At 49.2% G+C, this 18770-nt stretch overlaps 2 protein-coding genes across 3 annotated transcripts in view; one reads left to right on the top strand and one right to left on the bottom strand.

Moving 5' to 3' along the window:
- Nucleotides 1-10176, bottom strand: part of RAD51D (RAD51 paralog D) — a 16874-nt gene extending 6698 nt beyond the window's left edge. For both annotated transcript variants that reach the window (XM_079905620.1, XM_079905619.1), the window contains exons 1-6: nt 9936-10176; nt 9573-9634; nt 9258-9376; nt 2443-2524; nt 2066-2200; nt 1484-1579 (exon numbers count right to left, since the gene is read on the bottom strand). In XM_079905620.1, coding sequence (XP_079761746.1) covers nt 1484-1579; nt 2066-2200; nt 2443-2524; nt 9258-9376; nt 9573-9634; nt 9936-10017 — 576 coding nt within the window. In that variant the 5' untranslated portion in view covers nt 10018-10176. The remainder of the gene's footprint in view (nt 1-1483; nt 1580-2065; nt 2201-2442; nt 2525-9257; nt 9377-9572; nt 9635-9935) is intronic.
- Nucleotides 10177-11796: 1620 nt separating this feature from the next.
- FNDC8 (fibronectin type III domain containing 8) lies at nt 11797-18615 on the top strand (the record flags this gene model as incomplete). The annotated part of the gene is made up of 4 exons (XM_079905578.1): nt 11797-12005; nt 15536-15902; nt 17677-17913; nt 18463-18615. The coding sequence occupies 4 exons, from the start codon at nt 11797-11799 to the stop codon at nt 18613-18615; spliced, it is 966 nt and encodes a 321-aa protein (XP_079761704.1).
- Nucleotides 18616-18770: the final 155 nt, after the last annotated feature.

Consider the following 18770-nt stretch of genomic DNA (forward strand, 5'->3'; position numbering starts at 1 on the left):
GGCTTCTGCCAGCAACCAGCTGCCAGCAAGGAACTGAAGCTTCTAGGAAATGAATTCTGCCAAAAACTTGAATGAACTTGTAAGTGGTTCTTCCCCAGTTGAGCCTCCAGATAAGAACACAGCCCAGCTGCCACCTTGATCACGGCCTAAAGAGACCCTAAGTAGGGGACCAGGCTACGCTGTGCCCAGACTCCTGACCTACAGAAACTGTGAGGCAATAAATATATGTTGTTTTAAGTCACTAAGTTTGTAGTAACTTGCTGTGCAATAATAGAAATATATACCAGCTAATGGCCCTACAGTAAAAAATATCGTCTTTTGACCTGAGAATTGAGAGATTTGGGTTATAAGCTTTGTTCTTATCCTAAATATGCAGTGACTTTGGGCAACTGACTGAATGTCTCTGGCCGTCACTCTCCTCATCTCTAGAAACAAGAGGGTTGGATTAGGTCAGAACTACATGACTTCATGTCTCAACACATGGGGGTGTCATAGCCTGCTACGATTCCTATGACAAGTATTTGTTCAACTATTGTATGTTCTAAAGTTTGTAAAAATGCTTTACTTTATATACAACCCTGGGTATGCCCATGGGAACATGTTATGCTTTGGGGTGAGAGATAAAGTTTAAGATGAATTAAACTATCCTCTGTAAGGTGTCTCCCAAATCTAAGAGTGTATAAATCAGTGCACCAAATCCTGTCTAAGCACCTATCAGGTGTAGCAGGGTACCAACCCCCAAATGCCATTCCAAACCCCTCTTCCTTGTTAACAGGACTCTGAATGTGTTCAAGTACTGGGAAGAAATCTCCTGACATCAGGGAAGGTGGGCCCAACCCCTGGTCTAGGACAAACACATAGCTCAGTTTTGGTCAATTAGATGTAATGGGAACAGGGAAGCATACTGGGGGGTTCCAGAGGAAGATTTCTCTTCCCTTATAAAAGGGAAGAGGTACAGAAAAGAGGCATCTATCTCTCACTGACCTGAATATGGATGTAATATGGATGTGTGAAGACATGATGCTTTGAGCCATAGCAGCCACTTTGCAATCATGAGGGGGAAGAGCAAGAGAACCAGGCACACCAACCTACAGCCCTGACATTATGGACTTGCCAACCTCCAGACTCATGTGAGATAATTAAAAGTCCTCAAGGTTCAAGTGTCTGTCAGATAGATTCTACTACTTGCCTCTGAAAGTAATCTTAACGGATCCGGCGTTGGAATGCAGAGATGAATATGACATGATCCTTGCACTCAAGGAAGGGGCTTACGGTTTACTGGGGAAGATGGGCATGTAAACGAGGAGGCACTCAGGAATGAATTAAGCATCCAGAAATCCCATCCTGGGAGCGGCAGACACAGCTAGAGTCACCAGATTGCACATCTGCGTTTCCAAGCAGAGTCCGTAGTAGGACACCTGCCCACATGCAGACAGCACTGGCCAGCTGGGGGGAGCAGGGAGGGGCGGAAGAGCAGGCTCACCTGCTGGGACACAGCGCCTCGCAGGTCCTGCAGCACATCCAACATCTGGAAGATGTCAAACGCACGCACCACCTGGATCCTCTGGAGAGCTCCCGCCTGAAGAGGTAGGAGATAGAAGGGAGAGCTTTGGAGAAGAGGAGCAGGGGGTCGCGCAAGATGAAGAGGGATTTTGAGGCTGAGCAGGAAGAGGCACTTAGACAGAAGGACTCAGGTCCAGGATGGCAAATGGGCTTTGTATGATGGGCCAGTTCTCACCAAGGTGGCTGCCTGGTGCTGAGCTGCAAAGCCAAGTCAGAGCTCCGTGGGAAGGAGGGATAGGACTGATTAGTGTGTCTTCCGTGGGCAAGAAATGGGAGAGAAACACAGATACTGGGTGTATGGCAGCCCTGAGTTAGGGTATGGCAGGGGTGGGATGATGTCATAATGGGGAGGCTTGCAGAACAGAAAGTATTAGTAGAACAGCAAGTTTCAAAGCCAGAAGTATCTATTCACACAAATGACCAAAATTCTTGCCACATTGGATAACGGGGTCTTACTTACAGTGTCGGAACCTCAAAGGAACCCAACCCTCCTGCTCTTTACCTGCTCCTCCTCCTCTGGGGTTCTGGCCTGAAGTAGCTGGAGAATGCGGGAAGCTGTGAGCCCTCCAGTGGAATCGATGTATAGGACGTTCTGCTGCAGGCCATGGGCCACGTTTGCAGCCACACGAAGACATACCTGAGTAGAGATGGGGCACTGGGTGAACTTGAGCCCTCAAGGAGGGCCCAGCATGGGTGCTCCCACCAAATCTTGTCCAGATCCCAGAGACACAAATGGGCCCAGTCCAAGCCCCACTCCTCACCACCTATCTTCTCTCTTCTAATCTCTGAATCACAAGCACCCTGGCAGAAACTTCCTCAGGGATCCTGGGCTATGCACCCACCTCCCCCAACCGTCCTGGCTGCTGGACGCACGTGTACCTGGGTTTTGCCGCTACCTGGGCCTCCTACGATTTCAGTCACTTCTCCAGTATAGAGACCAGCGTCCAGCAGTTTGTCCAGGCTGATGGCAGAAGAGGAGGCAAGAGAATCAACTGAGGGGATTCGAGGGAAGGGAGGGGAGTAGGAACCAGGAAAAAAAGCAAGACATCCCTTCCAGGCACTGTTCTGTCCAGAGACACTCTAACATCTCTGGCCAGGAGGCTTCTCCTGGTAGTTTCCTTTGGGGAAAGCTGGCACGGCTAAATGTTCCTCCTCTGGCCCCTCATCCTTTCACTCTCAGCTTATAGATCACTCTGGGTGATCACTTCTCCACAGAGGTCTCTTTGCCACCCCATCCAATGGTCCTCTCATTCTCCATCTCAGCCCCTTCTGGGTTTCCTTGATAGCATTTCCCATAATTTGTCATTTTCTAAAACTTTGAAATAATTATAGATTCACAGGAAGTTGCAAAAAACAATGTACAGGGAGGTCCCATGTACCCTTTACCTAGTTTCCCCTAATGGTAGCATCTTTCACTATAAGATGTATTGTACTACACTATAACATTGCAAATTGACACTGGTGCAATCCACAGAGCTTATTCAGATTCACCACCATTATTTCCGTGTGTGTCTGTGTGTATAAGTCTATGCCATTTCATCACATGCATGGGTTTATGTAACCACCACAATCAAGATACAGAACATTTCCATTGCTGCAAGGCTCCCTTGTGCCACCCTTTTATAGCCACTCCCCTTCCATCCAACCCTAATCCCTAGCCCCTGGCAACCGATTAATCTGTTCTCCATCTCTATTGTTATGTTATTTCAAGAATATTATGTACACAGAATCACACAATATGTAACCTTTGTGATTGGCTTTTCTCACTCAGCATCATTCCCTTGAGATCCAAGTTGTCACATGTGTCGATAGTTTGTTCTTTTTTACTGCAGAGTAGTATTCCATGGTATGGATGGACCAAGTTTGTTTAACCATTCACCTATTGAAGGACATTTTAGCTGTTTCCAGTTGGAGGAAATTATGAATAAAACAGCTATGAACATTTGCATACAGGTTTTTCTGTAAACCTAAGTTTTTATTTCTCTGGAATAGATGCCCCAGAATACAACTGTTGGGTTGTACAGTAAGTGCATATTAATTTCACAAGAAACTACTAACTTGTTTTCCAGAGTGCCTATGCTATTTTACTTTCCCACCAGCAATGTATGAGGTAATCCAGTTTCTCCACACCCTACTAGCATTTGGAGTTATCACCATTCTTTTTTTGTGTGTGTGTGGTACGCGGGCCTCTCACTGTTGTGGCCTCTCCCGTTGCGGAGCACAGGCTCCGGACGCGCAGGCTCAGAGGCCATGGCTCACAGGCCCAGCCGCTTCGCGGCATGTGGGATCTTCCCGGACTGGGGCACGAAACTGTGTACCCTGCATCGGCAGGCGGACTCTCAACCACTGCACCATCAGGGAAGCCCTATTTTCCCCATTCTATCGCTTGTCTTTTCATCCTCTTGCAGAGCAAAAGTTTTTGGCCCAGAGCACCCTGGGGCAAGGACTGGGCCTTGTTCACCCCAGAACTGGCACAGTGGCTGAAACACAGGAGATGCACAATAAATGTTTCCAGAGAAATGAGTGATAGAAGGTTCCTATGTTATCAACACTCTGGCTGTGGAAGCCGTGAGATAAATTCAAGTCATGGCCAATCCTAATCCAGTTTCTGTCCCTAAACCACCAGGAAACAGGTCACTACCCACACCCCATATCCTGCCCAACCGAGAGAGCAGACAGCAGAAGCAAGAAGAACTACAATCCTGCAGCCTGTGGAACAAAAACCACATTCACAGAAAGATAGACAAGATGAAAAGGCAGAGGGCTATGTACCAGATGAAGAAACAAGATAAAACCTCAGAAAAACAATTAAATGAAGTGGAGATAGGCAACCTTCCAGAAAAAGAATTCAGAATAATGACAGTGAAGATGATCCAGGACCTCGGAAAAAGAATGGAGGCAAAGATGGAGAAGATGCAAGAAATGTTTAACAAAGACCTAGAAGAATTAAAGAACAAACAAACAGATGAACAATACAATAACTGAAATGAAAACTACACTAGAAGGAATCAATAGCAGAATAACTGAGGCAGAAGAACGGATAAGTGACCTGAAAGACAGAATGGTGGAATTCACTGCTGCGGAACAGACTAAAGAAAAAAGAATGAAAAGAAATGAAGACAGCCTAAGAGACCTCTGGGACAACATTAAACGCAACAACATTTGCATTATAGGGGTCCCAGAAGGAGAAGAGAGAGAGAAAGGACCCGAGAAAATATCTGAAGAGATTATAGTCAAAAACTTTCCTAACATGGGAAAGGAAATAGCCACCCAAGTCCAGGAAGCGCAGCGAGTCCCATACAGGATAAACCCAAGGAGAAACACGCTGAGACATATCGTAATCAAATTGGCAAAAATTAAAGACAAAGAAAAATTATTGAAAGCAGCAAGGGAAAAACAACATATCCCGCCCAACCTATGGGCTGAAATTTCACCTCCTTCTCATCACAGCCTACACTAACACCTCCATGTCCTGGCCACGTGCAACCCTGTCCCAACCCTGTAATCACCCATGGGCTCCAGCCCTTTGTGATGGTCCTTGAAGACCTCCCATGACCCCTCTGTATACGCCAAGCAGCACTTAAGCACCCCATCTCTTTCAATTCCAAGGCTCCCATGATTATAACCACAGGGCCCTGCTGGTCAAAACGCTCTGGTTACCATTCCGGCCCTGCGGCTTCTTGGGATAACTGTGCTCACCTTGTCTCTGTGTAATAAGCACCTTGTTAAAGAGCATCCAGCCTCTGCCACTGCTGGATCCCGTTCCTCCCACTGAGATCAGAGAACCCCCAGTCCCATTATAGCAGTGGTTCTCCCAGAGTGGTCCCCAGACCTGCAGCATCAGCATCACCTGGGAATTGATTAGAAATGCAAATTCTCAGGCCCCACCCCAGACCTACTGAATCAGAAACTCTTAGGGCGAGGACCACATCTGAGTCTCAACAAGGATACATGTTGAAATCTGAACACCATTAGGCTGGACTAGTGTTTCCCAGTCCTGCCTGCATGTTAAAATAACCACAGGAGTTTTAAAAAAAGAGACCTGTATCAGTGATTCCCAAACTTGTCTGCACACTGGAGTCACCTGGGAACTTCAAAAAACACTGATGCTTGTGTTCCAGCCCCGGAGAATATGATTCAATTGGTGTGTGTGTTTAGGGGCGCAGAATAGGGCTTTGGAATTAAAAAAAAAAAAATTCCCAGGTAATTCTACCGGGCAGAAAAGTTTGGGAACCACTGGCCTAGAGCAATGAAGTCAGAATTTCTAAAGGTGAGACCCAGGCATGAATATTTCTTAAGCTTCCCAAATGATTCTAACATGCAGCCTGGGTGAAACCACTGGTCTTAACTCTCCAGTCAAGAATCAACCCTGGGACTTCCCTGGTGGTGCAGTGGTTGAGAATCCGCCTGCCAATGCAGGGGACACGGGTTCGAGCCCTGGTCCGGGAAGATCCTACATGCCGCGGAGCAACCAAGCCTGTGTACCACAACTACTGAGCCTGTGCTCTAGAGCCTGCGAGCCACAACTACTGAGCCCACGTGCCACAACTACTGAAGCCTGCGCGCCTAGAGCCTGTGCTTTGCAACAAGAGAAGCCACCGCAATGAGAAGCCTGCACACTGCAATGAAGAGTAGCCCCTGCTCGCCGCTACTAGAGAAAGCCCATGCACAGCAACGAAGACCCAATGCAGCCACAAATAAATAAATAAATAAATTTATAAAAATAAAAAAAAAAAGAATCAACCTCATTCTTGGCTGTGAGGATCCTCCATAAGGAATTCCCAGATCCACCTCCCAGCAGACTTCTCACCTGTTTCCATTCCATGTCTCCTGATGGACCTCCCTACCAATCATCTCTGCTCATCAACATGGACAGACCACCCCTCTTCCTCCGCCTGCCTTGTGGAGCAGAAGTACAACTGGGTCTTACCACATGTTTTGAACACAAATGATTTCTGGGATTTATCCTCCACCTTTCCCTCTGAACTGGCTTTTAGTCATTCTTTCAGCCATTCATTCAAACATCGCCTGTATGTGTCACATTTCCTGAAGGCCTTTTTCTAAAACGAGGAAGAGGCAGAGATGAACAAGACACAGCTCTGGCCTTCAGGGAACCACCCATCTCCCCAGATAGTATGGCTTCTTCCAAGGCATGCTACATGCTTTCTTGCCCTCGTAAAGATCCACGGTGTCCGCCAGCATTACAAGCTGTGAGAAAGCCTACAGCAGGGAAACCTGCTTCATTTGGGTTAACCAGCATTTCCCGAGTTGTTGACTACAGAACTCCCCTCCCCTCCCGTGTTAGAGTTACATCCATCAAGGGTCCAAAGAACACTGTGAGGATGGCTAGAAACCTACTGGGTCGTCTTTGATTCTTCACATCTATATTCCCCCTGGCAGGAAGGCTTATCACATTTCTTCAGCGTGCCTCCTGCCATCCCCTGCCCTACATTGGCTCACACACCCTCCCCTGCCATATCCTCCTGGGCCTCTCTCCTGCCAGGCTCCCCAGCCCCATCCACCCTGCCCACCTCCACCCTATGCCTGTAACTCTACTTTCACAATACAGCCTCCTGCCTGGAGGAGGCAATAGGGCAGATGCGTTAGAGGTGGGTTCTTATGCTTAGGAGCCTGACAGGTGTGACGTCAAGGGTCTGGTCTGCCACTTACTAGCTGAGGTATCTTTTTTTTTTTGGGCCTCGCCATACAACTTGCAGGATCTTGGTTCCCTAACCAGGGATCAAACCTGTGCCCCCTGCAGTGGAAGTGCAGAGTCCTAATCACTGGACCCCCAGGGAATTCCCTAGCTGTGGGATCTTGAGCAAGTCACTTAACCTGAGTCCCAGTTTCTTCATCTACAGGATGATGATTTTCATTGCAACGCACTCATTGTGATTGTGAAGATAAATGAAACGACATACCTGGAGTAACGGTGCCGGAATACTCAGAGAAGGCCCATCCGTTCCTCACTGCCCAAGGCCCACCTCCTGCATAGAGCCTTCCTGAATCTCTCTGATCTCCCCTGCAGTGACTCACCGTGGCTGCCATCTTGCCAGTTTATCACCTGACTGCTTCCTCTGTATAATGCTGGTTTTATAAGCTCCCAAAGGCCAAGGCTGCTCCTTGTTAATCACCCCCTCATTTTTCTTTTTTGTTTTTTTTTTTTTGCGACACCATGCATCTTGCGGGATCTTAGCTCCCCAACCAGGGATCAAACCCGGGCCCCTGGCAGTGAGAGCCAGGGAATTTCCAATCACCCCCACCTTATGCTGCCTCCCCGCATGCTCACACCTCTCTCTTGTGTTTACCTGCCTTCTCTACCCAATGGGTTCTTAAGTGCCTCGCCTCACCTGTACCCGTATCATCTGCACTTACCTGGAACCCGTAGGCACTCGGCCAGTTCTTGATGAATGACAGAACTGAACCCCCAACCTGGGGAAAACAAGCACTGTGTTCTATGAACCTTGCCAAGAGAATGTGTTATGGAAACAGGGAGGGCCAAACCAATCCAAAGACCTTTGTGGTGGCAGAGTTCTTTATCAAATTCTGCACAAACAGGCCAAGAATGAGGTCAGACTTCCTTGTCCAGAAGCCGCCTGTTTTCTTCCAACTCTTTCTCTCTCCACACAACATGGCAGAAGATAACTACTCTCATTCCCTCCTGCTGCAGAGTACGGGGAATGAACCAAGTTCTGGATCAAGTGCCCCAGGGCTGGAGCCCCACCTCTGCCCCTTACTCCTCTTGGGCTAAACTCAAGTGGGGTTAATAATCACTAACTCGGGCTTCCCTGGTGGCACAGTGGTTAAGATTCCGCCTGCCAATGCAGGGGACACAGGTTTGAGCCCTGGTCCAGGAAGATCCCACATGCCATGCAGCAACTAAGCCCATGTGCCACAACTACTGAGCCTGCGCTCTACAACCCACGAGCCACAACTACTGAGCCCACGTGCCACAATTACTGAAGCCCGCGCGCCTAGAGCCCGTGCTCTGCAACAAGAGAAGCCACCGCAATGAGAAGCCCGCGCACCGTAACAAAGAGTAGCGCCCACTCTCCACAACTAGAGAAAGCCCACGCCCAGCAACGAAGGCCCAACACAGCCAAAAATAAATAAATTTTAAAAAAAGAAAAAAAAAAAATCACTAACTCACAGGGTCACTGAAGAGATTATACAACCTATTATATAACCTACTATGTGTCAGTGGCTGGTATGTAGTAGGCACTCAGTCAATGTTAGTCCTGCCATGCTCTCTCTTGCCCCATCCATAAGGGAAAGAGGGGGTAGGGGCAGAGAAGAGTTGCTCTGATCTGCTAAATAATAATGAAATACTGACATCTTGTGTTATAGGACAGTGGTTCTCAACCAGCGGTAATTTTGCCACCCTGGGGTGGGGGGGGGTCATTTGGTCACAGCTGGAGACATTTTTGATTGTCAGACATGGGAAGGGAGGTGCTACCCGGCTTCTAGTGGCTAGAGGCCAGGGATGCTGCCAAACATCCTGCTGTAAGTGCAAGACAGCCCCCCCCCCAAATAATTCTGCATCCCCAAAAGTTAAGAGTTGGAGAAACCCTGTTATAGCTTAAGAGAACTCGAAGTCCTGAACATCCTCACCACTGTTTGAAAAAGCCTGCTCTCCCTAGACACAAGTATCAAAAGCCCGCCTCTCACCTTTTCCCCCAAGTACCCACACAAACCTTGCAATGCCGGTGGACAGGATGGCAGTGGAGGTCTTCAGCTCCTCGTAGAGATCAGCGCCATTGAAGGGGAAAGCTGAGAACTGAGCCAGCAGCACCCGCCTCAGGGCAACCAGGGCCTGCGGAAGGGGCGGGGAAACTCAGGAGAGGGCCGGGGCGCTCCGACCCGAAGCAGCCCAGAGTACTCGGCAGTGACCCGCCAACGGAGGAGGCCCCCAGGGTCTCATACGGCCCCCTTATCAATCTCTGGGAACTCTCTGCTCAGGGATGGGCATTTAGAGACATCCAGGTTTGGAGCGGAGATTGTCAGCTCACCTTATAAGACAAGCCACATTTCTGGGCTACTTCCTCCAGGTCTGCTGAAACCAGGTCCACCACTGAAAACAAAACACGTGGGGTTGGTGGGCAGGAAGGAGGCTCGGGGGCGTCGCTCACTTGACTTTTCCTCGCCTACGTCGACTAGCTGAGCCGCAGGACCTGGCGTGGTGCCTGGCACACAGTGGGGGTTCTACCCTTCCTGGGGCGTGGCTAGCTCGCTCCCACCTTCCCGGGCTCTCAAGGAGGCTGTGGGCAGAGGAGGGGGGGAGGGGCCCCCCACTCCCGGGGGTGCCAGGGCCGGGGCCGGCCTCCGCGCTGGGCCCGGCCGCGTGGCCCGCACTGGCGCACGCCTGCGATCACCTGTCTTGATCCCGCGGCTCCGCAGAAGCTGGACCATGTCCTGGGTGAGACCCGGGCACAGTCCGGCCCGGAGCACGCCCATGTTCCCTGGGGGCCCGGGGCCGCTCGTCCCGGGGACATCCGTGGGGCCCTTTCTGGACTAGCGCGGGAGGCGAGAGAGAGGCGGGAGGCGGAGGCGGCGCGGAGGGCGCGGAGCCTGCGGGGACGCCGGCACCCACAGTCCTCCCGCCCGGACCGCGCCGCAGCTTCCGGCTTCCAGGCTCCAGGGCCCGGCCTGCGGCGCCACCTGCTGGCCACGGGCCGGATGCGCGAGCCGGGCGGTTGGGGCGGAGACTGCGCGGGCGGCACGGAGCTGGCTCCCCTGCGCCGAGGCCACCGCGCCCAGATCTGCCACCCTGCGCCCGCATGCGTCTCTGCCTTCTACCCGATCTCGCCTCCCTGCAGACCTCCCAGGTGCAGCCTTCTGTTCTGAACACTGGGCCAGAACGTTCGATCGGACGGACCATCCCTACGCTCAGGGACGTACTTTGTTAGTGAGGGAAGACAGGAAAGAGGAAATCAAATAAATCAGATAATTACCGATCGTTTGATGGGTGCTAAAAAGCAGCAGAGTACAGAGAGGGCATCTGCTTCTCTATTTTCCAAATAAAAGAATTTGTAAATGAAAGACAACAAAAACCCTGAGTATATAGAACACACACACACACACACACACACACACACACAGTTTGGTATTTTTAAATGTCCTTTGCTTGACCTCATCCTCTGGAAGAAAGAAAACAACTTTACAGGGTTATCTCCTCACAATCCAGTAAGGTAGGTGCTATGTTTATTCCTGTTTTACAGATGAGGAAACTGAGGTGCAAAGAGGTGAAGTCATTTACCAAAGGTTTCACAGCCTGTAAGGGCAGAGCTGGACTTAGAGTAGACAAAACCACATGTAGGTCAAAGCTAGTGCTGTTTTAACAGCTTTTCCTACTATGACATGTTTTTTTTAAATTTTTTAAAATTATTTATTTATTTATTTTATATTTAGGCTGCACCGGGTCTTAGTTGCTGCACGCAGGATCTTCATTGAGGCATGTGGGATCTAGTTCCCTGATCAGGGATTGAACCTGGGCCCCCTGCATTGGGAACATAGAGTCTTAGCCACTGGACCACCAGGGAAGTCCCCCTACTGTGACATGGTTTCCTTGAGAAAAAGAAACAACACAACGTCTGGCCCATTTCTGTATGACTCTGCAGCACCCACCGTTGTCACTCAACACATGATGACGCTTGGGGTGAGGGTGTGGCAGAATTTAGAATTCCAGCAGTAAAACCTGGGTGTATGTGAGCTCTGAACCTCATGAACCATCTGGGATTTCCCTGTGCCTACACAACTGGACGAAGTGGGTTTGCTGCCTAGGATTTCTGGATATAGAGTCTCAGGATTCTATAGACAAAGTTCCCCACTCCCAGAGGCCCAGTCCAGTACTGCCTGCCTCCCTCCATGCCCAGGTGCCTTTGTATCACCATCAATCTCCTCCTTCCTAGGGCAGGTCCGAAGGGCACCGGTGGTGAGCATTCTGAGATTTTCAGAGAAGGGCAGGGCTGCTGTAACCACAGAGCCTTAGCCCAAGGGGTGTTGTAGTCTCTTCCTTGACTCTATCCACTCCTGACATTGGCCCTGGGCAGCAGCAGCCTCAGATCAAGGGTGAGGCTGGCCCCTAATTGTTACACTCTCTGACGATTATGAAGTCAGCTCATTGCACTCCCATCCCACCCAAACTAAGGGTGTGTCCTCTGCCTCCAGTTTCTCTCTGCTTCCTGTCAGCTTGGTAGTCCTGCATGGTGACGGCTGTGGTCCCAAACAAGGTAGATGGCATCAGAGACACTCTATAAACTGGGAGATGGGGAGGAGACCACGCTGAAGAAGGAAACCCTCAACATTTTGAACGCACTCAATCAAATGTTGAAGCCCTTTCCAAACCCCAAGTCTATGAACAGGACCGTCACTACCAAAGGACTCCCATTTTCCTCAGGGGGCAGTTTGGTTAACTTCTTGGAGGAAGGTGCCATCCATCTACCGTAAGACACAAGTCTGGTCCTTTCCTCTTTTCTAAAACCAGACCTGGGGGGTGGGGGTGGGAAGAGGGGCTTGAAGAGGCAGTACTTCCTTGACTTATCACAGTCACGACTCCCAGGGAAGAGCATGTGTGCAGGTTGCCTATGGAGTCCTGACCTCTGATCAGGTTCTTGGAGGCATGCCGTCCTCCGCCTCTGGGAGGCCTTTCAGGATTAGTCAGAGATTTCCTAGCGGTGCTTGTCATCCTGCTTTGTCCTTGTCATCCTGCTTTGTCCTCATCACCCCCACACAGACCCCCTGCCCCCTCCACTCCCCACGGCTCCTTTGCCTCATCCTCCCTATTGTACCTTCACCTGCCTGGTTATGTGCCCCCAGTAGCCTGCCTGCCTTCAGACTGAGGTTTGCTGTTCCTCCTCAGTGATTCTGGGTTTCTTTTACTTCATTTCACAAAACTCTTTGAGCACTTACAAGGTATCTGGCCCAAGGTTAAGTTCTGAGAATGCAGAGCCAGAAAGCACAGTCTCTGCCTTCAAGGAGCTCCCAGCCTGGGGTGTGTGTGTGTGTGTGTGTGTGTGTGTGCGTGTATGTGTGTGTGCATGTGTTTGTGTGTTGGGGGGCTATCAGGCAAGAACTGAGAATATTACAGCATGGTCTGCGCTATGACGGGACAACTGGAGGAACCAGAGGAGGCTTAGTTTAGCTTGGGAGGAGGTGAAGTTAAGGGAGGCTTCATGGAGGAGGTGACTCTCATAGGAAGGGAAGGAATTAGCCAGTGGAGGGATGGTGGTGTGGGTTGATGTGGACTGAGGGAACTGTCTGCCGGGAAGTTTCATGGGTGTGTGACCTGGGCAGTCACACACAGCCCGACACTTAGAAGTGCCCTGTGCTTAGTTTAATGCTCAGATGTCACTGTCCTGAAATTCTTAATAATTTCTGAAGAAGGGGTCCTGATTATATGAAAGGGATATGGTGTCCACTCCCTAAGGGACCTGTAAGTAAGCAGGTATGGCTAAAGTGATGGATGCTTGTAGGAAACTTCCTGGTATGGGGTGAAAGTCTTGGGCTAGGAGCCCAAGTTTAAATCCAAGTTCTACCATTTAGATATAGGGCCATAGACAAGTTAAATAAGATCAGGGACCCTCGGTCCCTCATTTGTAAAATGGGGCAAACACCATCCAGCAGGGCTACTGTGAAGATCACTAAGGCTGCCTTCCACGCCCCTTCAGCACTGGTGTTTCCAGTCAGTAAGTCTAAAATAGAGATGCGTTAAGACAATCTATAGTAAAACTGACATCCATACCCAGACTCTTCAGCCTATAAAGGGCCTTGGTGGGGGAATCATCTATTCCAAGCATCCACCGAGGGCTAACATAGGAGGTTTGGGCTGATCAGGATTTCTCAGGGCGAGGTTGGAACTCAAGGAGGAAAAATTTGGCCTTGATCAACCAACCATGAAGCTGGGGGCTGTCCTGGCATAAGGGATGTAAGGGTGTGTGTAGGTTGCTGGATCTGGCTAGAGCAGCCCGGGGAGAAGGGGGACGAAGCAGTGGAGGGGAGCCAGAAAGCACACGGGGCAGATGGGAGCTGTGTAGCGTGGGGCCCAGGAGATCTGGGTTCTGGTTTCAGCTCTGCCATGGACTTATCGTGTGACCTTGGTCAAGGTGCTTGGTCCCCAAAGGCCTTGTGACCACTCTCTCCAGACAGGGTTCTTCAGACTGAGAGTTGTGACCCATGAATGGGTCAGGAACTCATTCTGGTTGGTGAAGACCAGTATTACAAAAATGAAATAAAATAGAATTGAAAATTTCAAAGCACATCACACATAGAGTAAGGATTGGTTTGTGAAACATTTTAGTTACATATGTATGTATGAATATACTAGCTTGCCAAGAAATATGTATTTCCTACTTTGGCTTAAGAGAAAAAAAAGATTTGAAAGCCAAATGTTTTGGATTCTGTACTTCAACAGCAAAACCTTTTAAAGAGCAGGGAAATATGTACAAGGTTTTTCTTTGTAATAGCAAAGAATTGGTTAGAATACAAATATCCATGTAATAGAAAACATACAGCAGTTAAAATGATTGAACCAGAGCAGATTAATCTAAAATATACAATGTTTTAAGTAAAAAACAGCAAGCTACAAATGGGTATGTACTGAATGATAACATTTATTTATATAAAGTTTAAAAATATGCAAACTAATAACATATGAATGTAACAAACCTATAAAAACACATGGGGAATAATAAATACAAAATTTTAAATTTACTGCACAAGCTACCTCTGAGTGGGAGGATGAGGAGAGAGGTGGAGGAGTGAAGTATACAGGGGCCTTTAACTGCACTGATAAAGATTTAGTTCTGGGCTTCCCTGGTGGCACAGCAGTTGAGAGTCGGCCTGCCAATGCTGGGGATACGGGTTCGTGCCCTGGTCCAGGAGGATCCCACGTGCCGCGGAGCGGCTGGGCCCGTGAGCTCATGGCCGCTGAGCCTGCGTGTCTGGAGCCTGTGCTCCGCAACGGGAGAGGCCACAACAGTGAGAGGCCTGAGGACCGCAAAAAAAAAAAAAAAGATTTAGTTCTGACCTGGGCTGGATGGTGGCTAAATGGAAGTTTAATATATTATAGTATGTTCATTTCCAGTTTTATTGAGACACAATTGAATTTTAACAATGCATTAGTTTAAGGTGTACAACATGATTTGATAATTGTATATATTGTTAAATCATTACCTTAGTAAGCGTAGTTAACATCCATCACCACAGTTACAAATTTTTTGTGTGTGTGATGAGAACTCTTAAGATCTAATCTCTTAGCAACTTTCAAATATACAATACAATATTGTTAATTATAGCCACCATTTTGTACATTACATCCCCATTAATATATTACTCTTGATATCTTGGAGTGTGTCTGAAAGCTTTCATAATTTAAAAAATTTAGAATGGAAGAAAAAAGTTTTTGAGAATTCATCCCAATATATATATATTTATCTGTACTGTTAATTTTTACATGCTATATATTAATACATATTGTTAAATGTTATAAAACCTAAGTAAATAAATTAGTAATTACATAATAAACAATAGTGAATAAATATTAATAAAAATTTACTATTTTTCTTTTAGATACTTTTAGATATTTTTCCATATCCCGGTAGATCATTATGGTCATTCCCTGGGGTGTTTGCACCCCACTTTGGAGGAAGGACTTAAAGTTTCAGCAGTGTTTCTAAAAATGTGGTTCTCAGAACGCTTGCATCAGAATCATCTGAGGATCTTATTAAAGATGCTTTAGCAGCTTCCCCAGTCCCATTCCATCTGGGGACCAGGGACCAGGAATATGCATTTTTCACTAGTAAGTGTCCTCGTAAGTTTGATGCACTGCTGCAGAGCAAGAATGTTCTGAGCTGCTCAGAAGCACCTGGGGGCGCTGGGTAAGTTGTGCCCAAGGCCTGCCCGCCAGGAGCTTCCAGGCAGCAGGGGCTGGGGTGGCCTCCTTCGTCTGTCTCACGTGTCTCCCCTCCCACTCCAGGAAGCAGATGCCAATGGAGGATTCTGAATGCAGCTCTGATGACACCAGCATCTCCCCCATGTCATCCACTTTGTTGAATCCCATCAAATTGGCCGTGACCCAGCCCAGTAGCAGCTTCTTTGCAGGGATGCTGGAGGGCGAGCTGAACAAACTCAGCTTCTCCTCGATGGACAAGAGTATAGAAAAGGGGGACCTGGCCCTCTGCCCCCAGTCTAAGTCCCAAATAGCCCCTTGTGGCCTGCTGGACCTTGACAACCCTGAGGTGGACACAGACACCTCCTCAACGCCCTCAGAGTCCTCTGTGGTCCTGGATGTGCCGGAGGCGCCCTTCATCTATGAACACACGGTCAGCGATTCCATGGCTGTGGTGCGTTTTCCCCTCCTTGTGCATTTGGTAAAGGCTTAATGGCTGCCCCCAACGTGCCAGGCACTGAGCTGAGCTCACTGGGGAGTGTGAAGATGCCTGCATCCCGACCTCAAGAACTCCAGCACAAGCTAGAGAGGGCTCAATGCTGTAGGAAAAGTTCAGATCAAGTGCCAATAGGGATTCAGAGGGAAAGAAATATTATTTCCAGGTGCAGAAATAAGCTTTGGTGGCATTTAGTAACATTTGAGCTGGGACACAGAGGTCGGATTTAAACATCTAGACATGGGGAAAGGCATTCCATGGAGGGCTGACACTAGCAGAGGCTCACAGGTGGGAAAGTATGGAAGGAAACACCTAGGTCCAATCCAGGGCTTCTCATACTTTCCCGTGCCTGCGGATCTGATCATCAAACCGATAAGATTCCTGGGCTTCAACCCTAGAGGTTCTGATTCAGTAGGTCTAGGGTGGGGCCTGAGACTCTGCACTGCTAACATTCCCAGGTGGTGTTGATGGCCCATGGACCACATGTCGAGTAGCACTGTTCTAGATACAGGGAGGGAAGAGAGCAGGAGTTAGTCTGGGGTCACTTTCCAGAGGTTCTTTAACATTACGCTACGTTATAGATTTTTCAGTAAGCAGTAACGATTAGCTTTTTGCAAAGCTTTATATCAGGTGATAGATGCAATTTGAGCTATATTTTGGAAGATGAATCTGGAAGTCCCATTGTTGGATGGCCTAGAGCAGTGTTTCTCAGTGTGGTCCCTAGACCGCCAGTAGCATCAGCATCATATGGCAACTTATTAGAAATTTAAATTCCCGCTTTCCCTACCCCCCACTTGGGCCTCCTGAATCGGAAACTGGGGGCAGGGGCCAGCGGTCTGTGTTTTTGTTTCTTTTTTTTTATAAATTTATTTATTTATTTTATTTTTGGCTGCGTTGGGTCTTCGTTGCTGTGCGCAGGCATTCTCTAGTTGCAGCGAGCGGGGGCTACTCTTCATTGTGGTGCACGGGCTTCTCATTGTGGTGGCTTCTCTTGTTGCAGAGCGTGAGTTTCAGTAGTTGTGGCGCACGGGCTTAGTTGCTCTGCAGCATGTGGGATCTTCCCAGATCAAGGATCGAACCCGTGTCCCCTGCATTGGCAGGCGGATTCTTAACCACTGTGCCACCAGGGGAGTCCCCAGCGGTCTTTGTTTGAACAGGTCCTCCGGGGTATTCTGATGCACACCAGAGTCTGAGAACCACTAGCCTAGTTAGAGGAGAAACTGGAAATGGGAGAAAAGACAGGTGACAGTAGGGCCAGGAATCTGCAGTGTTATAAAAACTCTCTGAGATCCTGGCTTGGCAACCACTGTTGTAGTACAAAGTGTATGGACTCTGGAGCTATTGGTTTGAACCTTGGCTCTGCCACTTAACTGCTGTGTGAACAAGGGCCAGCTACTTGCTCTCTCTGAACCTGTAATCCCATCTGCAATGAGTGAGGTGGACGAGATGATGGCTAAGGTCCCTTTCAACTGACACACAGTCTAGAATATGGAGTGAGGGTACACTCTGAGGTTGGTGAGGTTGCCCAGGGAGAGTTGCTCATGCTTTGGGCTGGTGGGGCCATATTTAGTGTTGGGAGTGCCTAACACTTTCCATCAGCTCTACCTCAGCTCCAGCAGGAGCAGGGATGGGAGTGGGGTCTTCTGACCCACATTGTGAGGGATGGCGGGGTGGTGAGGGGAGGCCAGGCCAGGCCAGGTCTGAGGAAGCCTCGGGGGTTCTCTTCCCCTAGATTTCCTGGACCTACGCCCCAGGCAAGCAGCGGGTCAATTTCTACCAGGTCCTGTTGCAGGAGATGGTCAGGAAAAATGATAGTGAGATGCCCAAGGCAAAGAATCACCCATGGATCTTCGATAAGATCATGAGCACCACCGTCAAGCTGATGAATCTGAAGACTAACACGAGTTACTGCCTGACTGTTCGCGCAGCCAACACCGCTGGGGTGGGGAAGTGGTGCAAGCCCTACAAAGTGAGCCCTGGGAGAAGGCAGGCCCGAGGGGTGTGGACCAAGGGTTTTGGAGGTTGGAAACACCCCTATACCCCCACGACTCATCCTCCTGCTGGCTCTCCTTCTCCCTGGGCAAATAAGCCTCAATTCCAGGCCACTCTCCTCTGGGAGGGTTCAGGGTTCAGCCACTTTGGGGCCCACTGGGAATGCAAATTGATCTTTTCATTCATCTCTAACGAAAGTCTCCCAAAGCCATTGGTTTCTGGATTCTTCAACTTAGTATCAATAATTGTGAGTGGGTCAGGAAGTCAAGGGCATTGAGGGTAAGAGAGGGAAGAGTCTAAAGCGGGACAAAGAAGGAACAGCCTGGGGGTGGGCAGGAAAGGCCCCAGTAAAGACAGCACACAACTGGCGAGGCACAGGTTTGAATCATGCCTCTTCCTGTTCCTGGTGTCAATGAATAGGTTGGTAAGGCTGTCGGACACCCCATTTAGCAGACAAACGAGGGGGTGGCAGAGTCGAAGAGGTGAGCTCAGGGTCAGGAGTTCTGAGGACTTTGGTTTATTTCAGTTTGCAACCGTTGATACAGACTTGACCAGCTTCCCCGAGAACAGTCCTATCCAGATCACCGTGCAGCGCAAGAAACCCCAGCGGAAAACCATATCCATGGGGTTGGAGGACATGCGGAGGCTAGAAGATCTGGAATACCTCTTTCCCTACTAAGGGGGAGGGCCCCAGGAAGCCCCTTAACTACTTTCAGCTTCGGCCCAGGGCCCTTAGGAACCGGAACCATGGAATGTACCAGCAGCATCAAGCCAGGGAACCGCTGACCACCCTGCTGGTCCCGGGCCTGGGGCTGAGGCCAAGTGGGAGCTCCA

This window comes from Stenella coeruleoalba (genome assembly GCF_951394435.1).
Source record: "Stenella coeruleoalba genome assembly, chromosome: 19".
In the NCBI taxonomy this organism is placed as follows: domain Eukaryota; kingdom Metazoa; phylum Chordata; class Mammalia; order Artiodactyla; family Delphinidae; genus Stenella; species Stenella coeruleoalba.